Source organism: Lampetra planeri, chromosome 60, assembly GCF_965212315.1.
Source record: "Lampetra planeri chromosome 60, kcLamPlan1.2.h2, whole genome shotgun sequence".
NCBI lineage: Eukaryota > Metazoa > Chordata > Hyperoartia > Petromyzontiformes > Petromyzontidae > Lampetra > Lampetra planeri.
Window position 1 is genome coordinate 973,269 of NC_136166.1, and position 15,066 is coordinate 988,334.

Genomic DNA, 15,066 nt, shown 5'->3' on the forward strand with positions numbered 1-15,066 from the left:
GCTTCACCGAACGTTGTGTGTCTCCCCGAGTAAGATGGCAGAGCGTCTCGACACTCAACTCGGGTTTCTCCCCGAGTAAGATGATGGATCCCGGCTTTAATCAACTGTAGAGGGGCATCCCCGAGGAAAATGGTGAACTCTGTACTTGGCTCGACGTGGGTGCTTCCCTGAGTAAGATGGGGAACGCTGGATCCACTTTACATGGCTGACTCTGCCCTCCACTCAACGTTCGGTTCCTCCCCTAGTAAGATGGTGGATGCTAGATCCACTCGTGCTTCCCTGAGTAAGATGGCGGACTCTTTGCCCTCCGCTCTCCGTTTGATTCCAAAAGCGTAAACACCCCAACTGCAGCGTCGCGGCGCGTCTTCCACAAGGAATCGATTATGGAATCGAAGGGTACTGGACACCATTGAGGGCAGTAGCAGGAAGGGCACGGCTGAGTTACGGTGGCTGCGCGAATTCATCTTCATTGTATTTTGTTTTAAACATATAAAAGTCCAGCCGATCAGCTACTCCATTCAACCTCTCGTGCACAGACGACAGCTTACGGTGAGTGGTAAACAGTGCCTCTCTTAAACAGTGCCTACAATGTCCTCACATGTGCCATAATATAGGTTTGATGTACTTGTAACGAATTGACACGTTCTATCTTGATTTGAAACTTTCGTGACTGCAGGAATCCATACTCTTTGGTTCTTTTGGTAAAGTCACGTAGGTAGAAATAAAACAAAATAAATCACGACGTTTCGGACGCAACACAAGCGCCCGTCTTCAGGTGAAAATCGCGATAGCCGTGACAAGCAGCACGATGTCTGCTGCTTTGGTGTTCTGTTTACGCGACAAACCTTGGTTGTGGCGGGTTGAACGGCACATTTATATTTATGTGGTCGCGAAAGCATTATATATGTGCTCTGTACTGTATGCATGGGTAGCACCTGGGTCTTGTTTGACATGCCAGTTTGTGTGGTGGATATGGTGAATACAGTATAGTGTAGTCTTCAACTACACTTTTTAAATTTTACCAGGTAAGGCCCCACTGAGCTATGTAGCTATTTTTCAGAAGCGACCTGGCCACACGATAGCTTAACGAAGTGGCTTATGAGAATTTACAGCAGCCAAATACTCTTAAGTGCATGTTTCTAAATATAGAGGGAAAAACCGGAGGAGCCGGAGAAAAATCCACACGACCACGAGGAGAACATGCAAACTCAAAATATACAGCAGCAGGCGTCAGAGTCGGAGTCTCAACCCACGACCTCCTGCGTACCAGGCGAGGTCGTTCAAATCACCGCACCGTTATGGGCATATACGGTGGTTTGACCATACTTTTCCACGCTGGTCAGCGCGAGTTTTTGAATGGGGTGGTGGCAGGACCGGTTCAGACATCACTCGCCACTGACGATATCCCTGACCAGGACTCCAACTCAAGTTGCCAGGTTATTTTGCACTAACCACTGGGCCACAGCTCCCATGACCACCATCGGTGGACTCGCACAGTTTTGACAACAAAACTTACCCCTACCCGAACCCACGATCCTGAGGTCTTGAAGGCCACACAGTGTTATTGGAGAATGTGTTGGAGTTTTTGTTTATCTGAGCTCTTGCAGCACTGCCAAACGCAGTACAGCAGAAACTTGAATATCGCGGGGTTACGTTCTTGCAAAGTGCCGCGAAAACCAAAACTGCAATATTCAACACTAATGTTTTCCCGAAATACGGACAGTCGACTTAGAAATACAATTCGTTCCTGAGGCCCGTTCGTAAGTCGGAACACAATGTACTTTAAATGGCCAAATGGTCAGTGTTATGAAATGTGTTGCGGTTGTTAAACTCATAAATAACAATACAAATAGTGTACATTTGCATGCAACACTAGAAAAATACTGTATAGTAAATAAAACATTAAGTAAAGTATATCTTGAGTCCTGATGCTGGATGGCTTGTCGAAAGGGTCGCAATAAGTAACCACAATTGCGCACACAAAAAGACAAAGACAAATAAAACACACACACCAGGCAAACGTGCACGCACAAACACACACACCAATGACAACGATACCCCTGTAGCCTTCACAGACTGTTGGGGCAAGTGCCGTTAGCGAGCAGCGCCTATAAAGGCCGGAACAGCACGCGAGGTGATGACTGATGAGTGGCCAGCACCACGAACCTGGCGACCCAAGTTCGATTTCTGCTCATGCCCAACGCCAGTGATGATTACCTAAATCGGTCCTGGGCATCCTCTAGGTCGACTCAGCCACATAAGTACCCGGTGAAATGTGTAAATATTGCCACTTGGGAGACAAAGGCGTGTGGTGCTGGCTGCACACCCCCTGGTATGCCGTACTGGCCTTCATAGGTGCTCGCTCACAGCAGTTGCCCCAACCGTCTGTTAATAGGGTATACGGTGGTCTTTGTCCGCAAGATGCTTGCACGGCAAAGGTTGAGGTGCCACTGACTGCCTTGTGTCCCTCGCCCGCCCCACGGTATTATCAATGATACAGTACTTCCATGTACAGTATACCCGCGAATGGCCAAAACTAACCCCCAAAACAACCCCTGCGATAGCTCAATTGGTGGACAGAGGTTACCTGCGATAGGTTGAACTGCCAACAATAAACCGGCAATATTCCAGGGTCTTTCATCTTCAAGGTTATCCATCATATCCGATGATGACCTTCTTCTTCTGCCTCTATTTGTGGGATTTTGTGTGACTGTAAAGTCCAATCCTCGCCCCACAGCATCTGCTACAGACAGAGTAGGTGAAGCCGCTTATTGGAGGTGTAGGTATGGTTCTCGCTTCATGTCTCTTATGATGCTTCCTTTTCCATAGCTCACTTCAGTCCTCTTCGAGCATCGACACTCCTTGCTGGCAGAGCTGGCGCCAGATGGAGCGTTTTGCGGCAGTGTCCTCCAGCTGGGTAGGGTTCGGGCTGCACTTTTTCATGGCCATCTTCAGTTGGTCCTTGTAGTACCTTTTATGGCCCCCTGTAGAGTGGTGGCCTAGGTGCAGTTGGCCATACAAGACCTTACGTGAAAGATGCTCCTTTGGCATCCTGATGAAGTGACTGAGTCAGCGGAGTTGGTGCTGGATGATGGTAGCCTCCATACTGATGCAGTTGGTTTTGCAGTGTATCTCAGTATGGGGCACTCGGTCATGCCAGGTTATCCCCAGGATGCTTTGAAGACACCTAATATGGAAGGCCTCAAGCATCCTCATGGGACAACTGTACAAGGCCACGTCTCCCAGCTGTAAAGGAGTGTTGGGATTACTACTGTCTGGTAAGCAGATGTTTTAGTATGTAGGCTGAGGTCCTTGTTCTGGAATACCCTTTTTCTGAGCATGCCAAAAAAGGATTGTAACGGTGTGTATTTTTGCGACGTGAGCTTTGGAGGTTTCGGTCTATAACTGAAATCCTAGCTCTCAGTACTCGCACCACTGTGGTTTAGTTTATGGTTGGGCCCCTGTTTCACGCGACACACCCGATGACCGTGTGCGGAGTATAAGAAGGATCACTGCCAGTATACTGCAAAATAATGGCATTTACTTTGAATAAAACATTTTTATAGTCATTAAATTGTTTAATGGTAACAAGTTTGCTACTTCTCTGGGGGAGTGAACATATCACCAGCAATTATAGCAACCCAAATCACCCTCATAACAGCAACAACAAATAATACAATCATACAACGACCCGACAATACCGGTTTCACGGATTTATTCAAATACGAACACTGACGGGAGACAGCTGCGGAGCAACCATCCAGGGTTTGTATGAAGTGTTCGCCAGTTCTGGAACAGATTAAATTTAACGTTCCAAGGACAACTTCACAGCCCTCAGGTGGTCACCTCCCTAATTCCCCGTGAGTGTCCCAGCTGCCGACGCCCCGCAGGCTTCAGCATTCGCGGAGGGCTATTTTCATGGCAGCTGCAGGTGGTTTTCTGTGACAATCCACTCTTGGCTGCACAACGAGGGTTGCTGGGATGACACACTGGAGAACAGACCAGCAGTCAACAGCAGAACCCCAGTCGATCGCGCTCACAGGGCAGCAAGTTGTCACCAACACTCCTGGCTCCAAAATGATGGTTGCTGGGATGACACACCGACACGGCTGACTTTCCTGCCGTGAACGAGGCGGAGTTTCACGTGGTCAGCGTGGTCTCAAGTCTGCAGCACAGCGGACGCGTCGGTCAAGACCCCGGCAGTCTCCGCGGCGGGCCCCTTTATTGAGTTGAAGCCCTTTGTTCTCTAAATGGGTTAGCGCAGCGTGCTCAAATTAGTCCAATCCATCATGCTCACGAGCTGATCAAATCGCACACCTGCAAACACTTTCGCACAATGCTGCCCCGCGCATCCCTCGCTCCTTCTCCCCCCCCAAAGCTATCCCTCTCTGACTGCCACATGGATGACGCCTGCTTTACTTGGTTTTGTACTTCCCTTTTAATGCTGCAGTCGCCCGACAGCTGCCCATGTGCTTAAAGGATTTCACTATAGTGAGTGGTTTCTCAAAGACGGTGAAGGTGGGTGAATAAGGTGGATTAGTAGATGCCCACTGGCATACTACTCAGTCTTTATTATGTCCACTTAGAGACACAATCTGTCATACACACTTACAGCAGCTTCAAGGGTAGCTTGCAGGGCCTCTGGTGTGTGGGCCACGAGCGCACAGTCATCAACATACTGCAGCTCGATGATAGGCGCAGATGTTATTTTTCGTGACTACTCGGAGCCTCCTGATGTTAAAAAGGTTGCCATCCAGCCTAAAGTCCCTGTAACACCACTAACTATACCCACTTTTTTATGTAGGAATTTCTGTGATGGATGGAGGTTGTGGTTGTGTGTTCAGGTGCATTCCTGTTGGCTGACAGGCCATCTCTTGTCTGTGCCATTTGTGTGTGTGCTCACATGTGTATGTATTGGCTTGAATGTGTTGTAACGTGTATATATGTGGGGTCTGACAGTTACCCCCGCACCATCTCTGTCTTTGTCACCCCCTCTGTAGCAATGCTAAAGCCGGTTGTGGCCAAGTTGACCGGAAAGTGCGTGGTGCTGGCCAGTGCCTCTCCACGCAGACGGGACATCCTCACCAACATTGTACGTGTTGGTCGGTGCCGCGGCCTAGCAAGAGAGAGTGTGTTTGCTGCTTGCCGCAGAGGTTTATGGTTCTAATGCAGTGGCTGCCCTGGTTGTTACTACGGGGTATATTAACTGCTTCACGCTAAAGATCATGTGACGTCATTCGCAAAGCATAGCCCACGGTGTGGACCCTCTTTAAAAAGAGGCATGAGTCTCAGTGAGGATTTCCTGGGTGAATAAGTGAAATGGGAAACTATGATATTTTTGAAGTGTCATCCCACCCAGTACAGCCTTGCTGAGGCTTGCCACGCATTTTCAGGAGGGTCAGGGTCCTGCTTTGCGGTGTTTTGCTACAGCAAAAGCATTGCTCCGAACGTTGAAGAGAGGGGTAGGTAGCAGCTACTCTATGGGGAATCTTTAAGATAGTGAGTGTGATCTAGAAATTGGTAGGGAAATAAAGCATTAAAATACTGATAAGATGAACGAGACTACAAGTACTGCTCACACACTCCCCACATTTGTGTCTGTCTCTCCATCCCTCTTGTGCACAACTCTCCAAAGTAAATAGGAATCAACTGTGTGTCCTTAAACTAAGCACAGCACAGCACTTTTAACAGAGTTTGGCTGACTGTGGTCGCTTTTGACCCTGGACACACACGACCCTTGAATTCACAAGCAATCCATCACTGCCACTTCTTGTCTGTCGAGCACTGAGGAATGGTCATTGCTAAACTAGAAATCCACCACAGTGTAATGGTGAGTATGCAAGTGGGGCTTCGGAGAGGTGGTGCGTTGCATAGAGTGCCCCATTTCATTCCTTGCACCATAGTCCATTGCATTCATGCTATGCCATTGAGACATCAACAATGACCCTTGTGTACTCTGTGGCCGAATACTGTGTGCCATTATGTATCAGAAGTAGCCACTCGACTTGTTGATGCCCAGCTGAACAATGCAATGCGGTGTATCACTGGAACTCTCAAGTCAACCCCAACACACCAGCTGCCCGTCCTATTACACATCTCTCCCCCACCCATCTGCGATGATGCTGTAACACTCTGGGAAATCCTGAAAATCAAGGAAAGCAGTCACCTTCCCATTCATCAGGACCTCAATAACATCCCTCCCTATCGCTTGAAGTCACACAAGCCCTTTTGGACCCATGCACTTAACCTTAAACAATCAGAATTCAACCTGATAAAGCTTGGAGAGCTGAATGGATATTCAAAAGAACTCACAAACACCTCGGTATGAAAGATCCAATACAGAAGATCCCTGGGTTTGATCTTCCACGAAGCTCATGGCGCACCCTAAATCACATCCACATAAACTATGGCAGATGCGGATACCTGACGCACAGATGGAAAATGTCAAACTCTCCAGTGTGCGACTGTGGTCATCCAGAACAGACCATACAACATAGAACGACACAATGCCAGATCCACATATACGAAGGAGACATTACAGCGATACACTCTGCTGCTCTTGATGCGGTTATCTGGCTTGACCACTTGAATGTGAAATTGAAGTTGTTGCTTTGCATTTGCCATACGAAAGAAGTCTGAGACTCAGTTACCCGTAGACTCTCATAGAGATCCATAATATAAATACGTAACACCTATAGATGATCACAACCCATAGACTAGCATAGGAACCAGTGGTGAAGTTATTGTGTGCACAGGTGGTGAAACTGCACCGGGGCCCATGGGCCATAAGGGCCAATACGCTTGGCCTAATAAGAGAGGGTAAGGTTGGTGCTTGCTGACAGCTACACTGAAGATCAAGGCTACGCCGAAGATCTTCTTTGTCTTGAGCTAGGTTTTTGGGTTTCACTTTCTGTATGGATAATCAGCATGGCTCAGCAAGGTTGCCTTTTGACTGACTGTTGTCGTGGATTGCTGTTTGCAGGGGTTGAAGTTTGAGGTGGTCCCATCATGGTACTCGGAGGACCTGAGCAAGGCTGAGTACCCGGCGCCGTACGCATACGCGACTGAGACTGCCGTGCGCAAGGCCCTGGAGGTGGCGAAGCGCATGCACGAGGTAGGGTACCGCCGCAGGCTGGCTGGCAGGATATCCAGACCCTGGCACCAACGTTGGTGGCAGAGGTGTCAATGTTCATTGCACGGCTGCCAAATAAGACATCGCCGTTCAACTAGATCCACACGTTGATTGTCAAATCATGCTCAGATTTGCTTGCGCCACTGATTGTCCACTTGGCAAATCTTTCGTTTGGCAAGGGCTGTTTTCCAGACCAGTTAAAAATGACGCAGGAAACACCGCTCCTGAAAAAAGTTGGCTTGAGCCATAGTGACCCCGCAAACTATTGCCCGAGTTCAAATCCTGAGTATAATTTCAAAGGGCATAAAGTCCCTGTGTCTGAAGCGATTACATCCCCACACTGTTGTGACGATTCAACCCATTGCAGTCGGCGTACCAGAAGCTCCACAGCACTGAGACGGCTCTACTAAAGACCACAGATGACCTCTACAAGATCATGGATGACAGGGACGCCACAGATTTGGTTGGCCTCGATATCTCAGCCGCCTTCAATACTATTAACAATGAGATACTTATCGGGTGGCTAAGATTAAGGTTCGGTATACCGGGTACAGCACTGCGGTGGATTAAGTCATACCTTTATGGTTGATTACAGTTTGTCAAGCTGGGAGACAAACAGTCATCGCCTATGCCGTGGCTCGTTGGCGGACCACAGGGATCCATCTTCACGCCTTTCCTTTTGTCAACATATGCCTCTCAGATCGCCGATATCATTTCAACGCATGACAGACATTTAAATTATATACTGATGATACACAATTGTACACCGCAGTGAAGTCAAAGTTAGACATGGAAAGCCTCGGTAATCTTGAAGATTGTACGCGAGTGGTGCACGTGTGGTTTGCACGAAACAAAATGCTGCTTAATCCAAAAAATAGGAAGTTCTGCTGGTTAGTACTCAGGCGAAAAATTGTGTGGGAGGATCAGGTGTGGCAGACTTCAGAATTCAGTTTTCTACTCCTCTAAAGAGCCTCGGTACCATACTCGACCAGAATATGTCGTTTGATCACCACATTAAAAATATATTCATATCAGGGCTCTACGACACATTCGACTACTGTTGAGTCGTTACATAGCCACCATTTTGGCGTGTAGCATAGTTCTAGATTTGAAGCTTTCGTGACTGCAAGGATTCATATAATTAGGTTTTTTCGGTAAAGTCACGTAGGTAAAAAATTAAAATTAATAAAAGTAAAATAAAATAAAAATCACGACGTTTCGGAGGCAACACAAGCTTCCGTCTTCAGGTGGAACCGTCACAGCCACGACAGCTGTATCAAGTAAATGAGAGATTACAAGAGCTACCACTCCGTATATATAATGGTTGAAGAGGGGAAGGGCCAAGTACGGCACACTTTTTATTAATATGGTAAGGTGAGTCATCTTCTTAGGTTTTTTTCGGTAAAGTCACGTAGAAAGTAAAATAAAATAAAAAACAAAAATCACGAAACGTCGTGATTTTTGTTTTTTATTTTATTTTACTTTCTACGTGACTTTACCGAAAAAACCTAAGAAGATGATTCCTTGCAGTCACGAAAGCTTCAAATCTAGAATTGGTAAGGTGAGGCTTAAGACTAAGAATAGACTGCATAACAAAAGACTGAGCCTTTGTTATGGAGAGGTGCGGTTTGTGACTACGCCTAGCCTACATAACAAAAGTGGGAAAAAAGAAAAAACTAAACCTGGTAAAACAATACTGGCTGTCTATCAATAACCTGTAATAGTTGTCTGTCAAATAAGATGGTCCAAATAAGTGTAGTTAAATCTTTTTTGCATGGTTAATCACATCTTTCCAATGATTACTCAGTTTGTACCCATCATCACGGTTGAAATTATGTCTGTGTTTGTATATTTGTATGGCTTCATGTACAAACCTTTGATGGTAGCCAGGAAGTTTGCAGAGCACCTTGGTCTCGGAAAAGACAATTTCATGAGAGCCCACAGAGTTGTAGCAATGATCGGCAACGGGCGAAGAATCAGTTCTGCCGTGTTTCAGATCTGACTTGTGCTCGCGGACACGATCAGAAACATGACGTTTCGTTTCTCCAATGTAGCAATCACCACAACTGCAACTCAGTTTGCAGACTCCAGGATACTGTAAGTCAGGAACGACATCCTTCACAGATGGAATCAGATCACGGATTTTATGCACTGTACTGAATCAGACTTGGATCTTATGTTTGTTTAGAATTTTGGAGATCTTTTTGGTCACGCCTGCTATGTATGGTAACGTGATAGTTTTGGTCGGAGTTTCATGTGGCTGTTTCTGTATGGTGGGAGAAACAGCTTGGCGGATGGTGCGGTCAGAGTATCCGTTCATCCTGAGGGTCCGATGTACATTAGCATGGCATAGTATCGATAAGGCTCAATTATTGCAACTCACTACTCTACGGGAAGTGTGGCAGAAACATGACCAAGCTGCAGTGTATACAAAAAAATGATCTGGCACTTTTTGTGATGGGTACTACAAGATCCGATCATGTCCGTCCAGTTCTCACTGTGCTGCATTGGTGTCCAGTTGCCGAACGAACACATTATAAGGTCGCACTCATTACACACAAAGTGCTTGCCACAAATGAACCACAATACCTTGCTGATCTTGTCAAAGAGCATAAACCATCACGCTAACTCCAGTCATCCTTGCCGCAGCTTTTGGCTAGCCATCGAATAACACGGTCACTGCATTGTGCACTTTCAAATGCGCTTCTGCGGCCGTCTAGAACACTCTTCCTTCCGATATTAGGAAGCCACTGGAGATATGCATTTTTAAATCTAGATTGAAAATGTTTTTCTTTAGAAATGCGTTTTTTTTTAGTTTGTCCTTGCCCCGCACCTCCGATTAGCATGGTTAGCAAACGTACCGTACAAAAGAAGTTATACATACATATGTAGTGTCGTCTGTGCGTGCGGGTGGCATGCGTCGCACACACAGTCAGCCAGAGACGAGGTGGTCGCAGGAGGCATGAGCCGAGCTCATGCCACCACTCGGGCCCCCTCTCTCTCCCACACACGTCCCAGACACAACCCTGTCTGCGTTGCACCAACGGCATCGACCGGGACAGCCAACTACTGTCCGGCCATGCAATGATTGGGCGAAAGCGGCAGCGACGGGGGCGGCGACGACGACGATGAGACGAGTCCAATACCAGAACCGGCAGCCCGGAGCTCTCGCTCTCTGCTGCTTTTATCCCCCTCGGCGCGGCTTGGCTCCGCCCTAGCCGGGCCTCCCTTCTGGAACCTTCCAGAGGATTCCAGGGGCTTCCACACGAGGTCGACCATGACCCTTGCCCTAGTTCCTCCGTCCTGTTGGCACACCCGCCTATATGCTCAGCGGCGTGTGCGCTACGACACACATTTTACTTGCACGATCTGACCCAAAATGTAATTATGAAGGTTATGCATAGAATAAGACAGTAAAGTGAAACAAATGACAAAATGTGTAGTGGACACCTATGGGTTATCTGCCCATGGGTCGTGATGAGGAATTCCCTCTTCAGCTCTTGTTTGATTCTCTTTGTCAGTGCTGATGTCTCTGATCCATGTGTCATGCCTGGCAGTACGCACTGAGTGAATACTTCACACACATCGGTACACCACTTTCCCAACAGCTTTCTGAGATGCAATTCGCGACAAAAAAAACTAAACAAGGTTCTGCGTGTGTTTTATTTAAACAGAGACATCAGAAAACACCAGACTTGGTGATCGGAGCTGACACAGTAGTGGTAAGTTAAAACGCCAATCGTTAGACATGCGCTTACAATTTGTTTTCTTGTGTAATTCAGCATTGGGACATTAGACATGGATTGATGAATGCATGAATTTCTTAATTTTGTTTCTTACGCTCGCGACACATGTATTCAGTTTTGTAGGTATGAGTCAACAATTTATCTAATCCCAGCTGGTGAGGTGAATCATTGCAGCACTCGCTTTCACCGTCTCATTTGTATTGTTTCTCTTTTCTTCCGTCTCTTCGGGATGGTTTCGTTCGCTCCATTAGCCTAAGCGTGACGTCGCCGTAACACGCGTAGCTCATAAACAATCGATTCTCATGCATGCGATCTAAATCCTGCATCATGAGCTTAAGAATCGGTGTAAGTCGATGAATCAATTTGTTGCCATATATCCACTAAGCATGTTCATGTTTGACACAAACACAAAGATAGCCTATACATGCTGTTGGGGCAAGTGCTATTAGTGATGCACAAGAGAGACAGACGTGTGTGGCGAGCACTGCCCCCGGCCACTTGCCTCTCAGGTGCTGATATTTACCGTATTTTCCCGCATATAGCCCGCATACGCATATAACCCGCAAACACATATACCCCGCAAAAATAGCGTTTTGTGTAAAACTAATTTCAGATAGCCCGCACCTCCATATACCCCGCATGCATTCATATCTTTAACCTCGTTACCGCAGCTTAAATCCATCATATTAATACAAAGTTTACATTTGTAATACATTCCACTATCAATTGTTAACATTAACATCATAACGTGCACAAAGAAAACAAACTAACCGGAAACGAGTGAACTTAAAACAGTAAATAAGTAACAAAAGTAAATATCCAATAAATAAGTAACACATAACTGGTAGATAAGTACTGTAAGTAAGATACTGTTAGGCTTACCAGCATTCTACCTCATCATATTACAGCTACTGGACCAGTAGTTACCCCTGTACAGTTTTAACACTGGTAGTTTGCGCACTGCGCAGACAATAGCGGCACTACGGTACCGCCATTGCATCCTGGCAACAAAGCCATTGGAAGTTTGAAATAAAGCTCATGGTCGTGACTGTATAGTGCTCAGCTAATAGCATCGGCCTAAGGGACTCAGCAATTATGATTCCGCGTCTGGTACACGCTTGTTAAGGCCCTTCCCATTATGCAATCCATAGAATCAGCTGAAACTTTTACACCCCCCTACAGCCACTGAAAGTATTACGGTAAACAAAGTGCGCCCACTTCAAACATTGTCTTTTCATTGTACAAACAATTCGAGTAATTTAAAACGTAATAACACGTGCAATTTTAGTGTGAGTGGTTTATTGAGCAGTGCTTTAGTCAAAGGTAAGTGTTGCATAGTGGATAGTCCTACCATGAAAACATGACATGTCACACGTGTCAAATATTTTTGGGATAGCCCACACCTCCATATACCCCACAGGGTCTTGTTTTGTTTGTAAAAAGTGGTATACCCTGCGGGTTATATGTGGGAAAATACGGTACACACTCATTTAAGGCTACCTAGGAAAGGCCCAGAACGGGCTCAAATATTCGTCATTGATGTTATCCATGAGCGGGCCTTGAACTTGGGTGGCTGTGTTCGTAGCACAGTGCTCTTACCACTAAACTTCCGGTCCACACGTGTAAACATGCGAACAAACACACGTAAAAACATCGACCTAAGGGAAGCCCAGAACTGGTTCAGATATTGTGCGCCACTGATGTTAGCCGTGCCCAGGAATCAAATTCGGATTGCTGGGTTCATATAGTAGTACACTAACAACCATGCCACCACTCCCCACACATACTCCCACATTGCTCATTAAAGGTGACAGGACTATACAGCAATCCCTCGCCAACCACAGGGGTTATGTTCCTGGAAAAGGCCGTGGTAGGCAAATCTGGAGTTGATAAAGTACAGGGGAAATAGGGGGTAGAGGAACCATGGCCGCGGTAATTCTCATCACAGCTTAACTAAGTTGCCTGTGTATTAACTAAACACTGCATAAAATACAGCACATTACAAAATAACATAATAAAACATAAATAAACACTACATTTACTTTACATACCTTTAATATTGAGGGTAGAAGTCTATTATTATGATGACGACGATGATGACAATGAGATGATGGGGGAAGGGGTGGATAGAAGGAGGAGGGTCTCAGCCCACCTTCTTCCACTGGGTCATCAAAGACACATGAGTGATTAGGTAAGGAGGTAGGCACAGAGGCAGGCACAGTGGTGCTGGTGGCTGGATCAGTGGTGCTGCTGGCTGGATCAGTGGTGCTGCTGGCTGGACCAGTGGTGCAGCTTCTTTTTCTTTAAAAAAATTAGGATGGATGGCTGCTGCAGTATTTTTGTGTAAGTCCTGGTACACCTTCCTGTATGGTTACGATGTGGCACGTTCTATGCGCTGCGAGAATCACAACCAAATAGATGGATAACTGATAAGCTACGCAGCACCATGGGTGGTGTGGTGGTGCGGAGGAGAACCGTGTGTTCGGGATCGGTGCTTACCCGTGGATACTCAAAATTCCCAGACCACTTTTGGTAAATTGGTATACAGGTAATAAATCGTGCATACATGAATTCCGTGGTTGGCAAGTCCACAGTTGGCAAGAGATTGCTGTATATTCCTGTTAATGGCTTAGCCAAGACAGCAGGGTGGTGCGATGATAACATTTGTGCTGCACAGCAATACATTCCTGGGTTCAACTCCCAATACAGACGGCTTTCTGTGTGGAGTTTGTCTGTTCTCCCCCTGTTCTGCACGCGTTTCCTCCGGTTTCTCCAATTTCTTCGATTTCCTCTCAATGCAAAAAAAAATACCTGCAAATTACTCATGGGATTACATACAGCAACATCGCAGCCTGCTACAAAAACTTAGCAGGACCTGCCTGATAAAGAGTCTTGAGACGCATGGAGGTGGAGGTTTGCCTGGGTAAACAAGCACAGTAATAATAACAATAATAGTGACACATTTGCTGCTTTCAGGCGATTGATGGCGATATTCTGGAGAAGCCCGCAGACAAACCGGATGCATACAGGATGCTGTCAAGGTAAAGAACGCTGGTCCACTCTACAGCAGTGTCGCTGCAGTGTAAAGGATTTACACAAAACACGCGCAGACGCACTTCGCCAAATAGCGCTCGAAGGTATATTGCAGTACATTGATGCAATGAACACTCAATCCCATAACCTTGCCAACTTGTTGTTTATTTTTTTTATTATGCTTGTTTACCCAAAAAAGCCTCACGGAGTCTCTAGACACCTTTTTAGGAGGGTTCTACAAAGTTTTGGCAGGATGGGGTGATGTTAAGTGTATTCCCAATTGAGTAATTTGCAGGTAATTTTTTCACTTTGGAATGTGTAGCCAATGCCAGTTACATAGCTTGTTTTAGCTATTGGAGGAAACCAAACAACCCATAAGACTCCCATGCAGATCAGAGGGAGAAACACAAACTCCACACACCTACACAGTCTCACTCACACACAACAAAGATCCCCCGTAAAGCCTGAACAGACAGTTGGGGCAAGTGATGTTAGCGAGCACCTATGAAGGCCGGTACGGCACACGAGGGGGTGGGTGGCCAACACCACGCCTGGTCACCTTTGGCATCCGAGTGGTGATGCTTTATATACCGCACCAGGTATTCATTTGAGGTTGAGTCGACCAGATAATTGTCACTGGTGTTGGCCGTGAGCGGGAATCGAACTCGGATCGGCAGGTTCGTATCGCAGTGCGCTAATTGCTACACTACCGCTCCCCACTCACACACTATGCAGAATAGGAGCAGAAAATACAAACGCCACACAGAAAGACACCTGAGTTGGGAATTGAATCCAGGCCTTTCTTGCTGTGAGACATGAACGAGTGTTATCACAGCACTACCTACCCCGCCACTCAATAGAAAATGCTGGACTCATGGCGTTTTTAGATAATTATTATACACTGCCATGTATATCGTGTCATTCGTTTTTATGGAAACTTGTTCTCGTGCCAGAAGCCACGCCCAGCGTAATGCGGCCAGTTCTGTCAGGAAGCCCCGCTCATCACCTCACGTCCAGCAGTACATGTGGCAAGGGAGGCTGTTTATTGCTTTTATGTCTGCTGGCAGAGTCGGCCCTGAAAAAGTGCTTCTTAGCTCAATGGGTTTTACTCAGTGGGAAATACACTCCAGGTTCTGATTATGTCCAACCACGTTC

The 15,066-nt window shown here is 46.5% G+C and overlaps 1 protein-coding gene across 8 annotated transcripts in view; it reads left to right on the forward strand.

Moving 5' to 3' along the window:
• Positions 1–319: 319 nt before the first annotated feature.
• LOC144736314 (putative bifunctional dTTP/UTP pyrophosphatase/methyltransferase protein) overlaps positions 320–15,066 on the forward strand; it is a 34,984-nt gene continuing 20,237 nt past the window's right edge. The window contains exons 1-6 of one of the 8 annotated variants that reach the window (XM_078618963.1): positions 324–549; positions 3,172–3,278; positions 5,001–5,092; positions 6,983–7,114; positions 10,807–10,854; positions 13,855–13,919. In XM_078618963.1, coding sequence (XP_078475089.1) covers positions 3,215–3,278; positions 5,001–5,092; positions 6,983–7,114; positions 10,807–10,854; positions 13,855–13,919 — 401 coding nt within the window. In that variant the 5' untranslated portion in view covers positions 324–549; positions 3,172–3,214. Of the gene's footprint in view, positions 550–2,829; positions 2,918–3,171; positions 3,279–4,959; positions 5,093–6,982; positions 7,115–10,806; positions 10,855–13,854; positions 13,920–15,066 lie in introns of all 8 variants that reach the window. The other 7 variants (XM_078618969.1, XM_078618962.1, XM_078618966.1 and 4 more) reach the window with 7 other exon arrangements.